Genomic DNA, 20,017 nt, shown 5'->3' with positions numbered 1-20,017 from the left:
CACTCAAATTCTAAATGTATTTGGTGAGTTTGAAAATGGTGTCATTTCTTAACTATATGATATTAAATTTCTGCCTCCAACATATTATATGCAAATACTTAATATGGAATGTGGGAAGGAACTGTAGCAAATTGAGATCACAAAGGCAAAAAACCTGTCGACATTTGCTAAGCATTTGCCACATGCGCAAATTGCTTCATGTCTGCGGTGTGACCAGTTGATGACTGTATCACGTGACCGTGTCGGGGCGCGAAAGGACATCAGCGTCTACCGTCTCGCGCATGCACTCACGCACCAGTCTTACCTATTGCCAGGGTTGTTTTGATTCCGCATTCCATTTGACTGGTGGTTGAGGGCGGATCTCCTCAGCTTGCTAGGTTGTATTCCTCGCTCGTCCATCATTGTTCGGTCGCAACATCAATTTACCATGGATGTAACGGATCCTCGTACACGGCACAAAGTCTCACTGAATCCTGTGACAATTGGCCAAAAACCGTATGTTTGGATCAACTAATGTTCACTTTTGCCAGCTGAAAAGTAGTACAGCACAGTCCTCCCTCAGCTCCTGCTTTCTGACATGCTGCTGGTGCTGGCACTTCACGCCGGCAAGACATATCTATTTCACGCCGACGCAGGTGTTTTCTGGGTGCTCGTACGAATACTGGCATGTGGCGCTGTAGGAATGATTGCATGGGCGGTCAGTGGGGGCCACTTGCGAAAGAAACGGACGATCGAGGTGTGCCGCCCATCCTTGTCCTTGTCTACTGGCATTCATATAATGTGGATCTGAAGTGGTCTGTTCTGGGCATGTCATCGCTGCTGTTGTTCTTAAGACAGGCAGGTCTGGCTACGGCACTTTACAGGCTACCGTCGACAAGGTATGTTCCCATCGCTAAGCTGCTACTGCTGATTGCCTGAAATGCGCAGGGTCATCGTAATCACCCACTTCTCTGTGATGTGGCTGAAGTCAGTACTAACGCCGAAATCGGTGCGTCCGCAGTGTATTGGCATGATGAGTATGCTTCCTGACTAGCGATTTAGTTGTTGCAAACCTGTGCCGTTGCATTTGCTCTTCTAGTTGCTTTTCTGTCGGATGCCAACTTCTCCACCGAAAACTTCCGTGAGATTCTTCCTGCGTATGGTGGCTTAGCTTTGGAGGCAGTAGCGTTTAGTGCTCTTGACCATACACAAGGCGTCCTCCTGCCGTCCCTTGGCGAGCCATTAACAGTCGCCATGAGTACCTTGGGTGCATTCTCCTTCAGCCTTCCTCTGTATATGTTAAGACATGTCATGGTAAGTGTCTCACAGTGTCTGATACCACACAAATTCTCCGCATTTATGCAATCTTCGCAGAGTGAAGTCCCGATACATTCACCGATCTCCTTGACAGCGCTGTCCGTCTTCCCTTTCCTCGCATATGTACTGCTGTATCAAGCTCCCAAGGCCGCGCGTGCTGCCAAGTCCCCGGCATTTCCTGCCCAGTACTTCCTGCTCTCGTATGCGCTGACGCTTTTCGCCTCTGTCACGTTTGGTCTCCTGGTGTTTGGTCGATATCCTCGTCCGTCTGACTTCTTGATCGCGTCGCTGCTGCTTTATGGTATGTTGCACATGAAATAGCACATTCGTCTTGTATCATTATCTCATCCTTCTTTCCCGTGTAGGCGTATACCCTCGGATATCCGACCCGATCGCTCCCTCCCCTTATGCTACCAGCTCGCGTGTGATCCGTGCCTACCTCAAGTCCATTCTCTCTAATCCGGAGTCGCGCAAAATCTTCTACTTTCTCATGCTGAACATGTGCTATATGCTGGTCCAGATGATGTACGGTGTATGGACAAATAGTCTGGGACTGATATCGGACGGTAGGCATATAGACGCATCAGGTTTCTATGTGTAGAGTTCATGACAGTTGACACCTCGTAGCAATCCATATGGCCTTTGATTGTATGGCCATTGGCGTGGGCCTCATTGCATCTGTGATGGCAAGATGGCCACCGAACGAAAGATTCACCTATGGGTACGTTCGTCTCATTACGGATCTCTCGCCAGTCACAGCTCACGCGGATGCACAGATACGGACGCATTGAGACACTGTCTGGGTTCGCGAACGGTATCTTCCTCATCTTGATTTCGCTCTTCATCGTCTTCGAAGCCATCCAGCGACTGTCAGTGCTGTGCCTTCCATTCCTCTCCAACGTGCATCTGACAGGAGTCAAACAGATTGGATCCGCCAGAGATGAACACTAGTCAGCTGTTGCTTGTCAGTTCGTTGGGACTGGCGGTCAACTTATTCGGCATGTTCGCAATGGGCGGGCATCATCACCACGTTCGTTGATTTCATTGATGCACGAGAGGTGCACTGCTCATCTGACTGATTGATATCTCGTATAGGGCGGACACTCTCACTCTCATTCGCATTCGCATGGTCATGATAATAGCGACGGCCACGCAGAGCCCACCTCATCGCCGACACCAGACCACGGCCACAGTCATGATCATCATGACCACGCCCATGGCGATGTGCATTCCCATTCGCACACGCACGCACACGAGGAATCACATTTGCACTCGGGTTCCCCGCCTGAATCGCCCCCCATTCCCGCTCATCATGCGCATTCACACACCATGGACCCGATCATCAACGTCAGCGGGATGGAGCCTGGCTCTCCCACCTCGCCCCACCCGCACTTCACACGACATGCCGTCCACCACAGCTTGAGCGAGAATGAGCTACTCGTCAGCAACTCCCCGGGAACGCACGCTGACAGTCCGATCACGCCGCACTACTCATTCGAGCACGACACGCACTACGAGACGCACCATTCGTCCGCGCACGAGCCGAATTTGCATGACCATTCGCATGTGCACGAGCATCACGAGCATGAGGGACACAGCCACAACATGCGCGGTGTGTTTTTGCACGTCATGGCGGTATGTCGCTTCTTCACGCCGGTATTCCACTATAGGCCACGCTGCTCATTCTATACCACATTCGCTCTAGGACACGCTCGGGTCCGTCGGAGTTATCATCTCCACACTGTTGATCCAGTGGTATGGCTGGACGGGCTTCGACCCCATCGCTTCTCTCTTCATCGCAGTGCTCATCGCCGCGAGCGTCATTCCGCTCGTCATCGACACGGGAAAGGTTCTCGCGCTCGACGTTTCTGATCGGGAAACACGCATCAGGGACACGCTCTCGGAGGTTTGTCGCGACCTGCAACTCTAATTTCGCTTTGGTTTGACTGAGCAGAGCCACTCTCACACAGCTGTCATCTATCAAAGGCCTGGCATCTTACACGTCACCGCGTTTCTGGCCCAAGGACGATAACAGCATCATCGGCAGCATCCACGTCCAACTCGCACCCTCGCCGTCCTCCTACGACCCTACGGGCCCTCACTCGACCCGGCGCACAACGTACGCGAACATCGACCACGTAGTGGAGCGTGTTGACAAGCTGCTTCGGAGCCGGATTACCGGGCTTGAGGAGCTCACCATCCAAGTTGAAGAGTCATCGTTCTCCCGCCCATGACACTGTTAACATAGTAGGCTACGACGCTAATCAGAGCAGATATATTGGACGATGTAGTGTACTAATAACATTATGATGCTGATCGCGCTACGTTCAACTTCAATTCCCATTGCGACACCAAGAGTCCGAATAGAGCAATCTACAGAGCGTAATGAAACAAGCAAGGTATATATGGGCTACAAGCACTTGTGGTGGCGGACGTGCATGCACGTCCCCGGCTGATGCGATAGTGAGACGGGATCCTGTCCTATTGTTCGTTGAGGTTGTTCAGTAGAGTATTCAAGCATCTCTTCGTGACCATGTCACCCTGTTGATAACGTCATCAGCACGGGCAAATGCTGGCGTGGACGGAGAAAAGCCCACCTTCAGCAATGCGCTAAACGTCTGGTCACGCAAGGGCTCCGGAAGGCATTGTCGTAGTGCCTCTCTTGCTCTATCAAATGATGAATTCCATGAGCATCACAGCGCAGCACTCAATATCAAACGTGATTACCTCATGTTGTCGCTGAGTCGCAAATAGCAACGCACGACGTGCTTGAGAAGCCGCACAGCCTGCGTCTCGACGAGCTGGTTGACCATGTTGCTCAACACCGTGCCGACAGCATAGAAGCGCTCATAAGTGTGGCAGATGTAGGTCAATCCGGTTTCATCAAGGAGGATTTTCTGCACGATGAAGATCGCCACAGTTTTTGAAAGCTCGGAACCGGTCTCCATGATGCGCAGGCAGAGTGGGATGATCTCCGTCGAAAGCAAGAAGTGGATGACAGTGTTGTTGTCGTTTTGCTGCGTCAGGTCAATAAGTAAACCCGAAAGTGAGCTAGAAAGCAGGAGCATGACATACTTTGACCAAAGCACCGATAACGCCGAGTGAAGTGAGACGGAGGTATTCAAATGGACGGGTCTTCGAAGTAGTATTCAAGAAGGGGTATAGGAAAAGGGGGATATGAGCTGCACGCCACATCGCGGAACAAGCGTTAGTCAGTATCGACAATCCATTGCACACTCTGATGACATACCATTGAGAAAGAGCTGGCGCGTGTCTGGGTGGGAAGCGACACATTGCAGGAGCGCAAGGGCGTTGCAGACCCGGTTGGAGGCATGGGCGGTAAGGTTAGGCGGAGTGAGCAGAGGATAGACCGAGACGATCTCTTGCAAGAGCGCCGGCATAATACCTGGCAATACAGATTAGCTTGGAACGCCACTCCAACGCTTGACGTGAGGATGTATGCATATGCACTCACCGAACGAATGCCAGAGCACAAATGCCAGGTCATCATACTGCTCTCTCTTCTTGCTCAGTTCCAGCAAAGCGCTCTCCCTCGTATTGGCATCGAGCAGATCAATCACCAAGGCGTATATTTTCGTTTGTTCATTGGTCGCGGGGGAGTGCCCGACGAACGCAGCGGTAGACTGTGTCAAATGGGCGAGACCTGGGTTCGGCGTGTCGTTGTACCCGCCGAGCCCACGCTGGTACGCGTTGTATTGCAAGGTGTGCATGTAGGAAACTGGCTTTGGAGAGATGAGCCCCGCCATGGGGAAGGAGGAGGAGAACGTCGTGGACAGGATGCAGGCAGAGGTAGGCGGTCAAGCACAAGTCCAGAGCTTACGCGGGCAGAAGCGCCCATACATGTCAGACGCTTACTAACTTAGCCAAGCGCTCGCGGTGGCTGCGCGTCCACGGGGATAAAGCAAGGATTGACCTAGTATTAGGATATTGTGGTACCCATTACAGCGACAGTATCGTACCAGGCTGTTTTACACTGAATGGTACACACAGACACGACGGATACAGAGAAAGGATATACATACATCCGATCCAACAGAATGGTCAACAAGTCCAGTGCTCACTGGCACGCATATAGTCATCAGTCCGGCAGCATTTCATCTGCCTGCACCGTTTCGCACGTCGTCATTTAGGGAAGTCAAGGTGCCGTGTTTTCGCTGAGAAGCGCAACGAGGTATTCCTGGATGCCGGCAGCGCAAGAGCAGTCGACCGTCGATCAGCAGCCTTGATCTACTAATAGCTGGCCTTGGCTTACCTTGTCCTCTTCAGAATCAGCAAACATGGACCAGGCATCCCGTCCATCGCGAAACTCGACGGCGAAAGAATGAGGAACTCCTTCCAGCGCCTCATAGCCTTCCTGCCACTCTCTGATGTGACGAACATCAGCCAGACGGACAACCTCGAGCGGTTGGGTCATCTCCTGCAAGAAACGACATTGGCTAATGTGTAAAGCGGGAGCAGCATAGACGCACTTCGGGGTTCCTGAAAAGTAACAGAGTCTTCTCGTCCAGCTCGTAGTAGCGCCGTTTCCAAGCCGGGGACTGGTCAGCTTGAACAGTTACCCATCCCGATAGGAATACGTTGCGCCCTTCTGCGGTCTTTGAGTTACGTTTCAGTTGTTTGGCTAGAGCCTGTCGTTCCGCCTGAATGCGACGCCGTGACTCTTCTCTCTTTCCCGAGAGTTCCTGCGCGCGCTGCATCTGTTCTCTTCTCCATGCCTGTAGTTTCTGTGTCTCTTGTAGGCGCCTCTCTCTGTCCTTGCGCCTTTTCTCCTCCACAATGATCCGCCTCCTTTCCTCCGCAGCCTGCTCAATAGCTTCCTTCTTCCTCCTCTCGTCGGCGACCCTCCTCAACTTCTCTTCCAATGCTGCCTTTCTCTGCTCTTCCTCCTCCATGTGCCTCTTCAGTATCTCCTCCTTCTCGCGCTTGAGCCTTGCCTGACGCTCCGCTTCCTCCTTCCTAGCTTGCTCCTCCTCCATCTCCTTCCGGCGGATCATTTCTCTCCTCCGGATCTCAGCGTCATCGGGGGTTGAGACAGTGCGACGCGGCGGAATGCGGCCGCGGGCGGGCGTTGGGCGGCTCGTGGCCATTGGGATGCGTGACGGTGCGGTCGAGGAGCGTATAGGCTGCACACGCACACCTGCAGGCGACGGAGCTTGGAGCGTTGCAGGCACGTTCTCTGCTAGATTAGCTTCCGAAGGTCGCAACTGCCGTGTGAGGAAGAGAGGCGATCGAGCTGAGTACTCGGAGATGACCTCCAGCGTGCCTGATGAAGAGACGGGCGAGGGCGAGCGAGCGAACGGAGAGATGTCATAGGCGGTGAAGGTCTGTTGCCAACTCTCTACATGTCGACGGCGGGGCCTGGTCACGAACAGTTCTTTTGGTGGCGGTGGCGGTGGAAGGTCGTCTTCATCTTCATGTTCAACATAGAAACGGCTCTTGCGAGAGATTGATGAGGGGCCTAGCTTTGTGAGAAAGTGAGCGAAACTGAGCTTCGGGCGCGACTTGCTCGTGGTGACCACAGACGGCATCACGAAAGTGAACGTCGTAAAGGAGCGTGGTCGAGATGGTCGGGGGTCAAGACGTAAGAACTGACTCTGAAAAACGCAGTTCGGCTAATGTGAGCTGAGCAGGATAAAGTAATCGGGCCTAGCACCGGTTTGGCATGGGGCCTCGGATGAGGCTGAGCACGCCGCTGTTCGCATCGTAACCATCCGGAATCGACGTCAGATATTCGCATTGCATGAAGACTACTATGTGGCTGTTGATCATTGTTCCCCCTCTTAGATTAGGTAACAATGATTTTGCTTTTGCATGCTAACCCACTTCCAGCATCAGTAGAACAACTTTCCAACAATTTCGCGTTCATAACCGTGGTGATGGCGCAGCAGCCATGAGGCAATGAGGCAGAAGGTCCAGGCGGTACCGGGGCTGTCTCCAACGGAACTCGACCGCGGTGTCCGCAACTCCCAATTGTGCAATATCAATCACTCTGAAGCAGATGGGAGCGGAAATCACGGACGTCGCGTCTCAGGCCTGTGGCACTGTGCAAGAATATCAATGACCGCCTCCATATATATACTCCAGTTGTCGTGTGAAATGCTAACGCCCAACGCCAACGGTCACGCCGCAATTCTACTTGATCTCTTCTGTTGCAAGGCGCCCCCTTCCCCCATTCCCTATCGTCAAATGGCGTCCGGCGTATCCTTCCTGCTAAGCACTGAAATGTGGCCCGCGCGCACCGACGGACCTCCCGCCGACCATGGCGTATCTCCGGGTCTAGCCGCAAGTCTAGCGGTCGTCCCCTCCCAATGTAGTGGAAATGGGCTGCAAGAGAGTTTTGGTGCGATAGAAACATTAATCTTCGACGCCGTCGGGTTCGACTTGTTGAATTACGGTTGGCAGTTCCTTCAAGTTTTCCTTCTCCAGAGTCTGGTATTTGACCCGGACGATTGCATTGCGCGTCCTGATGTCCTGCCTTCGTCTTGGGATCTTCGGCTTTTGTCTCCTTCATCCTTCTCTCGATAGCAAACTCTTGCGCATATATTGAGTCTTCCTCTTCGCATTCCAGTCAGGTTGCCTACTGTGGTTCATATACTTCGCTTGGGCACTCAGAGCACAATAGTCATACAGCCGTCGCGCGCGTTTTTGGCATGCGATACAAGCCAACGACTTCACAAGGTCAGTGGTGCCACCTTCGTCTTCCTCACAATCGGTCGCCTTAGCACCATCGAAGACTTCTGCGGCGCCGTGCAACGCGGTTCTCGCAGCACCGCCTATTCTTCCGAAATTCCTCGAATAAACTGCTTGAATGGTTGGTGCGACGAAGGGTGTGATTTCTACAACTCACTAGCGATAGATTGATATACAGAATCTCACATCAGACGGTTACTGGTTGTCTACAACGCGTGAGTTCTTTCTCTTCCTTCTGGGTCAATGCTAACCCTAGTACAGAGCATTCCGGCGAACGAGGTCACACCAATTTTCTCGCACGTCGCACCGAGAACTGATTTCTCCCAGGCCAATTGCTTCACAGGAAGCTGTTTGAGTATCTGCTGCGGTTGCAAAACGCCGGAGAGCTTGTACGCTGTTGTCATCGAATTCCTTCTCTGGTGGTCGTTCTATTGCGTGCGACACTCTGTCCTGGACCTCAACCAGAATCCTGTCATGGATCTGAGTGGGAGTCGACGCTCCAGAGAACTTCTGTACGTCCTCTTATAGCATGTCAAGGAAAAAATCACTTGAGTGCATAGGGCACTTCACCGTCGGGTGAGATTTCGTAATCTCCGGTGAGATTGTTGGGTACCACTTCCACGGCTCCACCAGCAGCATGAAACTTGATGCTTTCATCAGGCTCAGAGGGTCTCCGAAAACATGGCATGACACGAGGGACTGTTCGTCATCGGCGAGATATTCAATCCATGTCCCGAGTCTGCTGGACGTAAGATCAAGCCAGATACATTGACTGGTCCCATATGGCTCTAGTGCCACATGTCATGATTTTGACGCTTCCTCGCCACGCCTGCACACATGAGCGAATCAGTGGAGTCCATCAGGCAACGTTGCTCTTGCCATACAGATGGAAATAGTCTAGCTCATTGTGAGGCCGGGGATGCTGGGTCATCAGGCAGCTTGGCCCACCGTGTCGCCCACTTTCTCATGAGGATTAGCAAAGTTGTTTGCAACGATGAAGAGGTTGGCACTAGTAGCTCGGAACGAATCCTCAATTTCTTCAGCAGCACTTTATTGACTTCATTGCCGCTTTTCGAAATTGCATTTGAATGAATCGAAGTTTGACAATACCTTTAGAAGGCTTTGCTGAGCTCTTTGCATAGCTTCGGAGGCCTGTGATGTCATCTTCTTGATCATTGAGGCTACAAGGAGGGACTCGGCTTTCCAACAGTGTTTAAGCAGTTCCTTTCGCAGAAGTGCCATGAACGATCCACCCAATTTCAACAGGACGAAATGTGGAAATTGGTGTACGGTCATAGCACCGTCACGCAGCGGGGTCAACACAGCATGGAAAGAGAGCTTGTATTGGGCCTGACGGCCACTGGGCAAGCTCATAAGGAGCTGCACAAGTAGAAACAGCAAATTATATACCAGTAGCTTATGTAAGCTAAACTCTAACCTTATCTACGGTCACAACCACAAAACTCAGATTGCGACACGAAAACGTTAGCGAGGCCTCTCACCTAGGACGATCCGAGGATTGCAAAGTCGCACGAATTCATCGCCAGGGCGTTAATCCTGCGGTATGTGTGTAATCATAACATCGACGCATGCGGAGCGGCTAGTTTTGCATTCAAAGTTTTTGAACGCCTTCATGTATTATGATACTATTTGATCGTCGACCGCATGACTAAACCGTGTAGTTAAATTCCTCCCTGCGAGGCTGCGACCTTGAAGCGAACTACGAACTTCTCGAAACACGGCTGCCAGCTTGGTCTCTTGGACTACTGAGCATTTTCACAATCAGATTCATCTTGTTACGGACATTGCATTTATTGACATTGCCATGGCACATGCAAGGTTGGATGCTGCATTTGCAAATCGAAAGTTCTCACCCCGCCTTCTCGCTGCCGCCGCCAGTCAGATCGCAAACGTCGATAATCTCTGATATTCTGAAGCCTGAAGTTTATTGCAAGAGTTAAGAAGGGCACTTCTTTCCGTTGATAGTCTTCGATGAGTATCAAGGCGTGTCTCTCACCTTGTCATACAGAAGATACTGTTCTGCTGGTTGTCTCGAGTTTATTGGCGGAGTCCTTGAATGCAAGAACGACACTCCATGACAACATCAGGGATTTCGCGCCGTTGGGAGGGATACACTATCGTTCAGCTTTCAAAAACGGACGAATCACTGGTATCGCGCCTGATGCTTCGCTTAGCAAGGACTCGAATCCCCAATTCCACAGCGTTTGTGATGCCAAAGACGACCGAAGGTTGCTGAAAGAGTCGCGACATTTTCAATGAGATCCTTATTATCCTGCACACATGCAACCGTCCCATCTGCAGAGTACGTCAGTCGCAAGCTGCCAGACTCGAGTCGAGCCACAATAAATGCTCAGGTGATCCATTCAAGTTTGTCTCCTATTCTCGAACGGATTTTGGGTAGGACACTTTGATTACTTTGCCTGTTTGTCTCTGAGCAAGGAGTCATCCACTGCATCTGCTGACTCGACCACAATTATAGTTGTACTTTTAGGAAATGATAACTGCCTTGTCCATCACGCTAAGCGGCGAAACCCACTCAGCCGTCGTATTAGGAATACTCGCAACCGGTGAATACAGCTTACGGTCTGTATCTTGGGGATCCACGTCGGCATTGAATCTCTTTCGGCCTCATTTCCTCGGGGATGAAGGGAGGACATGTTGGGTCATTATCAAGTTTTGTTCTGTGACAACTTGAAAATTATGCATATCGAAGACACATCGACTGCCAACTTAGGCAGGTGTCATTGAGGATAATCTGGGGACATTCATAGCATTTAAGCACAGCTGCGTCGGTGAATTGATATCAATGGAAGAGATGCGACGAGAGGGTCTCAAGCGCTCCTAAATGCGCGATTCGCCCCAGGCCTCGAGGCTGGCAGCAATGAACTTCATAAGCATGCGAACATGTTCTTTTCCAGTACTCGTACTTTGACAGTCCTGGCGTATGCACAGGAGCAGGAAGGAAATTGTCATGCTCACGAGGGATGGAGTCGACACTTTATTGCACACAGTAAAGACGGTGAAACTAGTACCAGCTTCTTGAGCATTGAGAGTACTGCACCATTCGGCTCTCCATGCGCCAAATCCCCGGTGTTACGTCGAAGAAGTAGTGCGAGAAATCGATAAGGCAAGATCCTCAATCCTTGCACGCTTGAGCTAAGTCATGTTGGAGCAACAATGACTAAACTGAATGTCGTCAAAATACCATCCTATCGTCAGTGGAGACCGCCTCAATTTTCTGACTTCGGACGCGATGCTATTTATGAAAGACGCACTATTAAAATGGTGCGCTATTCACGAGTGGCTATCAGAATTATGGCTTCGAAGAGTCTCAGTACGGGCTCAATCCTCCCACTGCACAAGCACCACCTCCTCCCGCCAACATGCTCCAGCGGCCTCGTCGGAGCAATCCCGCTCGCATGAAAAGATCATGCATGTGCCCCATTCCATCCCCACCCTGTCCGCCGTTCGCCCGCCTTTCAGCACGCGCATCACCTCCTGCCTCCGTTCCTCGTCGCTTATCTTCTTGCCTTTGTCCTTTTCCGCCGTTGATGTCTTCAAGACGTTGATTAGGTTGGGCATTAGCTGGCACTCGAACACTCGCCGCCCTTTACAGTGCGGGCATGGTGGGATTGCAGCAGGCGTATATGTCCGCTTTGCCGTCGGCGTGACCATGAACTCAGCCTTCGTCACGAAAATGGCAGGGGAAGGCGGCAAAGGAAACAGCTTGTTAAATACGCTGTCGCTTGCGAACGGAAGAGGAGTCCCGCCCAACTCGTAACTTGTTCATAGTAATCGTGTCAGCTTAATATAAATAGTATGACATGGAAGCGCACCGTAAGCATTGCTCGCCCTCATACCCGACGCGTTTCGTGAAGCGCTCAAAGGCGTGGTCGATGTTAATGGAATTCCCATAGCCTTCCAGCGCCCATCCGGCATCTTTGCCCTTCTTGCCTGGGTCCTCATCGATGTCGTCGGCACCAGCAGGAACCTTCACTTTACGTTCCGGGAGCACATATTCTGACTCCGTCGATAGATACAATGGCGAGTATGCGGATGCAGACGCCCATTCGGAGTGATCCAGATGTGCGCTTTGCATGCGTGCCACTAGTTCTTCGTCCTCGTTGGCGTCTTCGGCGTTATCTTCCTCATCACTGTCTTCTTTGCCATAAAAGGAAACTTCGCCGCCGCTCTCCGCTGGTGTGTCGACAGACGTTGGCAATGCGGATGCGTTGCCGAAAATTCGTGCGCCGAGGCCAAGTGGAGGTGATGAGGCTATATTCATCTGTGCCGACTATAGCTTCTCTTGGGATAGTAGCGCGCATCGACTCACCGAAAATGGGTTGGCTTTGGGAGCACTCCTCTTAGCTGCCTCAGCGGCGGCAGCCCGAGCTGCATCCTCTTCTTTAGCCTTATGTTTCGCTAGCTTATTTGCGTACTTCTTATTGTATCGCAATGCTCTCCATGCGCGTACGCTTATGGCATGGCGTCAATAGCTATTGAAAGAGAACAAGCACGAGTAAACGCACATCGCACTCACCTTCCCTCCTTCTTCTGGCATGTGCCGCGCGCGCACCCCCAAATGTACATCACGCGGTCGTTCGGGCTGTCCTCGAGTGGGCACCACATTTGGACAAGCAATTGCATGGGCTGCCTGCAGTTTCTGCATGTCGCATTTTCAAGAACCGGCTCCGGCGATGTGAGAAACGCCTAGCATTTCGCGAAGAAAGAACAATAACTTTCAATATAGAATGTACATGCAGGCGAGAGACTACTCGTACAGGATGCCCGCCTATCCGCGATACTGTCGCGTCACATAGATCGGAAGCACTCTCCACGGGACCGTCCGGGATGCCCAGCTGCACGGCGGTCTCGATGTCCGAGCCCGCTTCATCATCTGAGTCCGACCAGTCATTATTCGGTTTAGGGGCCATGCCTGCGAATAAAGTAGGCGATGTCAGCAAATCTGATCAACTTGGGATATTGTGCAGAGGACAGGATCAGAAAAGCATGAATGGTATAAATTTTAGACATCGTCACGGAAGCCGCGACAAGGAAGCCTCGCCACGACACTTCAGACTCGTCATCTGAAGCTCATCCCACCAGAAAAACCATCGGTTCAAATATGAACACCAACCTGCTCAGCACCTTCGTCGCCGTATGAAACAAAAAGCCTGCACGAATGAAGCGCGCAAAATTCACGACCCAAATAGGGCAGGAGACAATCGTTGTTTCAGACTCGGTCCCAGTCGCACATGGCGGTTAGAGATCAGCGGAGATTCGATCATCGATTGACCCATAGATAGCCGATGCATTCAGGCGCGCAACGTAAGTAATTTCAACGTCCTCCTCGACGGAGCGCGCAGTGATCACGATCGCCCGGATTCTGCACTGTATGCGGTAAGCTGGCACGGATTTAAATCAGTGCAGCACTAAGGGCTACGTTCATCGTACGTGCGTCCTGCCGAATCATTTATCATCGGTCGATCCTAGTACATCATCGCGACGATGCGATGGTGGCAGCCCCGTGACAGTGGGACTGCTGAGAAATCTGACATATGTTTGGCGTTCCTCGCCTCGTTGTCTCGCAGTGCTGTCAGGCGTCAGGCGAGAACACTCAGGGTACGGGTGCAGTTGCACTATCGACCACTCACGTACGCTCGACACAAGCTTTGAAGAGCGTGTAGCAGAGTCTGGCCTGCCCCACAACAGCTCGAAATGGGCGACATTGTTACGGTGTACAAGCTTTTGCAAGGATTCAGCGTTTTTAAACTAGCTTCTTTGGGTTGGTGCTGGCCTTGTTCATTTCACCCATGCATAGCACTTGACCTTGTGGGTAACGTAATTGCTGCCGACAACTTTCCGCTTGGCCCGGTCAAGTCATACACCTCCACCTTATCGCCTGTTCAGTCTTCCGTCAATGCCATACCCGGCTGCCAGTCACGGCGCTTACCTGTTGCCCGCGCAGGACCGGCGAGCGCAGGTGCGCCGGATCCCGCGAACGTTCTCCTAATTTTTTGGCGGTCCCAGCGTGATGACATCGCGGGGATTCCGTGGCATACGTCCGACATTTCGTGCCGCATCACAGGATATCGCGTCGTCCCATTCAATTAGACCTGAAAACATATCAGTGTTTCCGCATACATGTCACGGCAGAAGAATGCGAAGCTACGATTCTTCATCCTGATTTCCCCCGCGTTCTCCCGATAGCATAACTTCTTCAGCGTTTCTTCGAACTGACAGTCGCAAGACCTAGCTTCTCTCATGTGTCGTGCAGAATGAATTTGGCTTCCGGTTGTAGTGGGATATACGGCGTTTTGAGCACTTACGCCGTATTCATTGCTAACTTATGTACTAAGTACGTCTGGCTAATAGGCGCGCTCTTCCACGCTTACCGAAACTGACGCACGCTTCAGTCCGATTTTTGACTGGTGCGGATGAATACGCAGCGCAAAGCGCGAGTACGCTCTCGCGTCTCCACCCCGTCGAGCGTTCATTTTCAGCTCAGCTTCGCGCAATTGATTTCAGATACGTCTTCTAGTGTCATCTGGAACATCGAACTCGGCTTGATTTAATGAAAGGTTGCCCGGAATCGACGAGAGCTTCCTACGGAACATTTCTCCGCGAACGCGCTGAGCAAGATGATTCCGCATAGCCCGATACGATGCGACTTCTTGGCGGTGTGGCTCCTCAGAGTGCGATGCCGCCCTGGATGCCATCGGGATGTCCAGGAGCTGCGACGAACTGGAGCCTTGAAGGTTTTCGCGGGACGTTTGCCGCTGATGTAGAAGACGGAGGCTCCTTGATCATCCCGCATGAACTAATTCTGCAACGCTGCGTTCTTCTGATATTCTACCGTTCTAGGCAAAGCTCAATTTTGGGACCGGATAACGTCAGACTCCACCGGCACCATGCCTTGGGTCAAAAACAGACTTGACCTCAAATTTGCGTATTAACGGTAACCAAGAAGAAATGATTTGTCTGTGCTCAACGGTTCTCATGGGCAAGTTTCTATATGATTCGGAAAGGTTGACTGGAGAGGCCTAGCCGAATCTAGATGTTAGTGAAGTGCGAGATACAGCGGATGTCTACGGTGCACTGACCGCACAATTCGTTGATCAACGGCGTTGGGGCTATGCCTGAGTAAATGAAAATGAGAATGGTGAATCCTAGCTGCAGTGGCCGGCAGTGATTGCCTCTCAAGGGCGTACCTTCTAGAGGAACATGTGGACACCTCAGGTTGCAACACATTGAGCCCGTTCATTCTATCCAGCATGCAGGAGCGGGAAGCTCGATACAACAGAAGCATGCTGTTCGCATGGCGTTCCCTGACTGTGAACTGACTAGACTGGAAGGCTTGCCCCGCCGAGAGATGCGATTTGTGGCGGGCCACTGGGGGGGCCGGAAGCAAAGTAAACGAGATCATATCTAGATAACTATTGTAGCTCTTTTATGCTCATCGAGAAGGAGTGCAGAAACACTAGCAAAAGGAACAGCAACACCGCGAAGCTAGAAGACAAGCTTCTGTGAGAAGGAGAATATCGCATCGGGCATGGGGGCAAGTGAAAGAAGGATGGACCATGCGCGAGGATATGACTGACAACTCCAAACCGGGGAATTGGGAAATGTAGCGCCGCGTGCTTGATCTACTCCACGGTCGGTGCCCGATCGCTAGTTGCCGATTCAGTTGGCATCTGCCGCCCCGCGAAAGGCGCATATAACGCCTAGCTGCAAACGCCTCTTCTTTACGTCCGCCATCATCCGCCATGTCCTCCTTCGACGCCGTCCTCCTCAATCCCCTCGCCGTCCCCCTCAATGGCGCTAATGGCACTAACGGCAATGGCACTCTCGCTCCCAAAAAGCGCAAGCGTGGTGCTACACGTCTCTCCTGCGCCGAATGCCGGCGGTGGGCACTCATCGATCGGCGCTGTCTGGTGCACTAGGACTAACGTTCTCGCCTCGAATCTAGATTGAAACTACGATGTGACCGACAGATCCCATGTGGGTCCTGCATCAAGAGAGGATGCTCTCAGATATGCCCCGATGGTGAGCTCTCCTCCTCCTGCTGTCGCCGCGTGACTTGCTTCATATCTTTCGAAGGCTCCCTGACAACTGGCAAGGGCAACCGGTCAATCCCAGGCCCTCTTTTGATGCAATCAACCACTCATTCTATCTGTTCAGCAGATTCGTTCTTGCGTCTACGCAAGAGTTACACGAGAAGATCGCAGCACTGTCCAGCAGGATACGGGATCTCGAGGATGGCCTACGCTCTTCTCATTCTAACACTTCTACTGACCCTCATCCGTTACTATCGGAGGAGCTTTTGCTCATCAAGGCCCCCATACAACGTGAAGGGCTTGCACACTTTGCAAATACGAACGGCAACAGTCATGACGAGGCAAACGATGTCGTTGACTCGTTTGGTTCATTAGCTATCAGTGATTCCGGCCGAACCAGCTACTTCGGGCATGCAACGAGCTCTTGGGTATGATTTTCTTGTTCCTCGCCCATCATTTCTCTCGCTAACACTGTCGTCGTTATGCAGTACTATCTTACGGTACGGATATTCAGCTTGTCACATGGGTAGTCGTCACTGCTCACATGATTCAAACTGCGCACATTCTCAATTCAGAACGAGAGCACTCGAGAAGAGGATCGTGATCAGCGAGTAGCAAACCTTCGGCAGCTTCTGCCGCCCGAAGTCTTGGCACTGAGCGGAGTCTTCCCCGTTGCTCCACATATCCCTCCAACGTTGGAGACTGAGATGGACCGACTCCAACGCCTTCAAATTCTATTGTGCTACTTGCCTCCGGAGGCAGAAGCAGCAGAGTTACGCCATGTATACTTCCAACATGCTGCTTGGATGTAAGGCCGTCTCTTCTCGCTTGACGACTCATGCGACGTCGCCTTCTGATGCATTATTGATCAGGTATCATCCGTTGTCCGCTGCCTCATTTGACGAATCGGCGTACAGCGTCTTCTACGGTCACACGCCTCCGCCCTTGGACGACGCAGTTGTTGGGCATCAGCTTGCGCTGATGTACATTGTTCTTGCTATCGGGAGTCTGATGGACCTAACTCGGCCCGCCTACAATATGGAAGCGGAAAAGTACCACCAGCTTGCCCGAGCCGCCCTGTTTCAGAGCCCCATCTTCGAAGAGCCGACTTTGAGTGCTGTGCAGGCGCTGGTGAGTAGCTCAGAAGCAAGAATCGCACATTGATTCACTGAGCTTGAATTGTTGCTCCTCGATTTGATGCGGCATGATTAACGCCGAGTAGTATCTGATGGCCTTCTACCTCTTCCTTTGCGAACGCCACGGCACTGGCGTTGGAACACGATGGGCATTCATGGGACTCGCGGTCAAGTTGAGCGTCAGCGTAAGTCGAATTTGCTCGAGGCAGTGCTGGACTTTGTCTAAATTGTCGACTGGATCTGGCTCATCTGCATGCAGATGGGATTACGTGAGTGCCATCACCGGTCGGGGTATCAATGACAGGATGACTGATGTCCGTGATAGATCGCGATGCCGGTCGTTGGAATGTGGCGCACGTGGAGATCCAACGGCGGCGCGAGATATTCTGGGAAGTTTACTCGTATGATCTCTTGCAGGTGAGTGATACATCTCAGGCGCCACTGTCTGTTTTGTCTTCATTGATTATTTCCAGTCGTTCACTCTGGGTCGCCCACCATCATTCACTCTGGCTCATGTTGACTGCAAGAAGCCTCATTTGGAGGACCCCAACGGCGAGGAAACCTGTATGTTTCTCTTTGCTAGCACCAGGTCAGATCGCTCACTTCGGTATGCACTCAGTCCATTGGTGGAAGCACAAGTTCACATCAGAATGCATGAACTCGGTATACGATCAGGCATTTGGTGCAAAGATGCCCACGTACAGTACGGTCCTCCAGCTCGACAGGAAGTTACGCGCATTTCCCGTTCCCCCGCTGTTGCAAATTGCTGGCTTCGGCAGCACAGATGCGCGTGTCGGAAATTTCGCTGACAGTGTCCCGCTCATCCTGCAGCGGCACGTCGTGCTTGCGATTCGTGAAACAAGTTCGTATCCGATCTTGATCTGATTTACGCCCTCGCTTAGCATGTTTCGTCAATTCTTCTCCGCAGATCTGTTATACATGCACCGCGGGTTCTTCGCGCGGGCAATCAACGATCATCCGCAAGATCCTCTCGGCAGCCCGTACGGCAGCTCGTTTATTGCGGCGTATCGCAGCGCCGGATCGCTTGTCGCTCTCGTTCGCAACATTCATTCGCAATTGAAAGAGCTGACAGAGCGCATGTGGTTCTTATGGACACATTTGTTCTCATGTTCGGTCAGTCCACTTTCCCGTATGGAGGGGTCGCTTGTTGACGCCAGCCATCATGCCCCACAATAGATCATCTTGGGATCGATCGTGACGCATTGTCCATCCATGAGCTTGGCACCATCGGCGCTTTCGCAGCTCGAGTCGGCGTGTGAGCTATTTGCGAAGGTGGCTAGGTGCTTCCACGCAGAGAAGGTGCTGGTGAGTGTTCTTGCCGGCAGATTACGACAGATACATGGTGCTCACGTCGCCGTTAGGAAATCATGCAGGGATTGCGTGATAAAGCGCGCATGAGTCTGTCTGCATTCCGCAATTCGCCTCCTCATGTCAAGACCTCCATGTCCGAGCCGACGACACCCGCTGACGCCCAGGACGAACTTAACATTCTCGGCGGGCGCACACGCCTAGTTGCATCGAAGGAGAAGTCACTCTCGCCGCAGATTCCTGACCGTTCGCCGACATCACTCAACCCAATCGTGCCGTTACCTGCGGACTGGCAGCAACAGAACGTTCACCCCTCAGTGCTGCAATATCTGCAGACATTTGTGCCGTCGGCTTCTCAAGTACAAAACGTGCAGTACGATCCTTCACACGTGCAGGTGCAACAAGTGGGCATGCACCCCGCAGCCACGCAGCATCATCCGCACTCTCACTCGCAGTCTTTCAACCACTCGCCAACCAATTCGCAGTCGTACGATCCGCACTCACAGATGCACGAACTCTCCCCAATTAGCACATCCTTCGTGCAGTCACCCGACGCGTATTCCATGCATGCGCATGCACATGCTCAGGCTCAGGCTCAGGCGCAAGCTCAGGCTCAGGCCCATGCTCAGGCATCGGGAATGTTGCAAATGGAAGGGATGTCGATGCCATCGTTCCCATCGTACTTCCCTGTTTTCGATTACGGGATGGGGGGTGACATGACGGCATTTGTGTCGTCACCGTCTGGATCGCAGGATGGGAATGATCCACGGTCATACTCTCCTGAGGGACATCCGCAAGCTACGTGGCAAGACCTTGTCGCGCAAATGGGTGGGATGGCTTGAGGGGCGACAGATCCCAGAGGGATCTTCATGGATTGTGTAGATTGGTGAGATGAGCCTGCTGTTCTTGTCGGTGCTCACTTCGCGGGATATTTGTCATCGCTTTGTTACCTCGTCATTTTCTTGCTGTACTTATATCATACTGTTCGCCGACCGTGCTGCGTACGCGTCCTGGTCCCCACTGTCTGTGACTTGTTCGCGAGATCTATGGCCCTGGAGATGTAGTCTAAGTACTCTACTAATGAATAGAAATAATAAGAGGGAACATATTGAATTGTGTGCCGAGCGCGAAACACTCACGAGCAACAATCCTGTGCGGCGTTTATGTAGATGGCGACTCTGCTGAGAGATCCTGAGCATTGATATGATTGAGGCACGCAGAGCAGCACACTTCTGCATGCACAAGTCTCCTGCACAACTTAAGATTCAATTGTCCACAGATTGTGGTGAGACAATCACTGATCAATCGAAGACTTGACTATGTCGCTTTGCGATTCATACATCGAGTTAACAATCCTTGTCAGCCAACGAACACACTTGCGACAGCCAACTGAATCACCAAACAGAAAGACATTCGCCAAGTTCCGGTGTTGACCGAGAAGCGTTCGAACCTGCATGTCCTCCTCCA

General features: G+C 52.1%; 6 protein-coding genes across 6 annotated transcripts; 2 read left to right on the top strand and 4 right to left on the bottom strand.

Moving 5' to 3' along the window:
* Nucleotides 1–427: 427 nt before the first annotated feature.
* On the top strand, nucleotides 428–3,530 carry LAESUDRAFT_756124 (cation efflux protein; the record flags this gene model as incomplete). The annotated part of the gene is made up of 13 exons (XM_040912127.1): nucleotides 428–495; nucleotides 547–736; nucleotides 793–878; nucleotides 928–988; nucleotides 1,042–1,293; nucleotides 1,354–1,597; nucleotides 1,662–1,862; nucleotides 1,924–2,017; nucleotides 2,073–2,165; nucleotides 2,221–2,326; nucleotides 2,392–2,931; nucleotides 3,002–3,202; nucleotides 3,267–3,530. The coding sequence occupies 13 exons, from the start codon at nucleotides 428–430 to the stop codon at nucleotides 3,528–3,530; spliced, it is 2,400 nt and encodes a 799-aa protein (XP_040767643.1).
* A 247-nt stretch (nucleotides 3,531–3,777) lies between these two features.
* Nucleotides 3,778–5,063, bottom strand: LAESUDRAFT_645710 (Rcd1-domain-containing protein; the record flags this gene model as incomplete). Its single annotated transcript, XM_040903936.1, has 6 exons — nucleotides 3,778–3,837; nucleotides 3,894–3,963; nucleotides 4,024–4,313; nucleotides 4,372–4,478; nucleotides 4,547–4,702; nucleotides 4,772–5,063. 6 exons carry the CDS (start codon nucleotides 5,061–5,063, stop codon nucleotides 3,778–3,780), a joined length of 975 nt encoding a protein of 324 aa, XP_040767642.1.
* A 143-nt stretch (nucleotides 5,064–5,206) lies between these two features.
* On the bottom strand, nucleotides 5,207–7,019 carry LAESUDRAFT_722053 (uncharacterized protein). Its single transcript, XM_040908125.1, has 3 exons — nucleotides 5,787–7,019; nucleotides 5,570–5,734; nucleotides 5,207–5,494 (listed from the first exon to the last, which is right to left on the bottom strand). The coding sequence occupies exons 1-3, from the start codon at nucleotides 6,843–6,845 to the stop codon at nucleotides 5,453–5,455; spliced, it is 1,266 nt and encodes a 421-aa protein (XP_040767641.1). The 5' UTR covers nucleotides 6,846–7,019; the 3' UTR covers nucleotides 5,207–5,452.
* Nucleotides 6,998–8,046, bottom strand: LAESUDRAFT_464398 (uncharacterized protein). Its single transcript, XM_040902576.1, has 2 exons — nucleotides 7,141–8,046; nucleotides 6,998–7,075 (listed from the first exon to the last, which is right to left on the bottom strand). The coding sequence occupies exon 1, from the start codon at nucleotides 7,826–7,828 to the stop codon at nucleotides 7,298–7,300; it is 531 nt and encodes a 176-aa protein (XP_040767640.1). The 5' UTR covers nucleotides 7,829–8,046; the 3' UTR covers nucleotides 6,998–7,075; nucleotides 7,141–7,297.
* A 3,324-nt stretch (nucleotides 8,047–11,370) lies between these two features.
* Nucleotides 11,371–13,166, bottom strand: LAESUDRAFT_694387 (uncharacterized protein; the record flags this gene model as incomplete). The annotated part of the gene is made up of 5 exons (XM_040906198.1): nucleotides 12,810–13,166; nucleotides 12,569–12,738; nucleotides 12,362–12,503; nucleotides 11,865–12,313; nucleotides 11,371–11,809 (listed from the first exon to the last, which is right to left on the bottom strand). Exons 1-5 carry the CDS (start codon nucleotides 12,960–12,962, stop codon nucleotides 11,371–11,373), a joined length of 1,353 nt encoding a protein of 450 aa, XP_040767639.1. The 5' UTR covers nucleotides 12,963–13,166.
* Nucleotides 13,167–15,794: 2,628 nt separating this feature from the next.
* Nucleotides 15,795–19,392, top strand: LAESUDRAFT_756120 (uncharacterized protein; the record flags this gene model as incomplete). Its single annotated transcript, XM_040912126.1, has 15 exons — nucleotides 15,795–15,962; nucleotides 16,023–16,074; nucleotides 16,129–16,156; nucleotides 16,213–16,513; nucleotides 16,574–16,585; nucleotides 16,661–16,893; nucleotides 16,958–17,216; nucleotides 17,308–17,406; nucleotides 17,481–17,490; nucleotides 17,547–17,638; nucleotides 17,695–17,785; nucleotides 17,841–18,083; nucleotides 18,150–18,355; nucleotides 18,419–18,547; nucleotides 18,604–19,392. The coding sequence occupies 15 exons, from the start codon at nucleotides 15,795–15,797 to the stop codon at nucleotides 19,390–19,392; spliced, it is 2,712 nt and encodes a 903-aa protein (XP_040767638.1).
* Between the last annotated feature and the right edge of the window lie 625 nt (nucleotides 19,393–20,017).

Source organism: Laetiporus sulphureus, assembly GCF_001632365.1.
Source record: "Laetiporus sulphureus 93-53 unplaced genomic scaffold LAESUscaffold_6, whole genome shotgun sequence".
Lineage (NCBI taxonomy): Eukaryota > Fungi > Basidiomycota > Agaricomycetes > Polyporales > Laetiporaceae > Laetiporus > Laetiporus sulphureus.
Note: the sequence above shows the minus strand (reverse complement) of the source record. Positions and strands in the feature narration are given on the sequence as shown.

Excerpts from the sequence above, each read along its gene's own strand:
- LAESUDRAFT_722053 (XM_040908125.1), bottom strand. The coding sequence starts at position 6,845 with ATGCCGTCTGTGGTCACCACGAGCAAGTCGCGCCCGAAGCTCAGTTTC. Across the intron at positions 5,735-5,786 it reads TACTTTTCAGGAACCCCGAA|GAGATGACCCAACCGCTCGA; the intron begins GTGCGTCTATGC and ends CGTTTCTTGCAG. Across the intron at positions 5,495-5,569 it reads CTGATTCTGAAGAGGACAAG|GAATACCTCGTTGCGCTTCT; the intron begins GTAAGCCAAGGC and ends GCCGGCATCCAG.
- LAESUDRAFT_464398 (XM_040902576.1), bottom strand. The coding sequence starts at position 7,828 with ATGAAGGAGACAAAAGCCGAAGATCCCAAGACGAAGGCAGGACATCAG.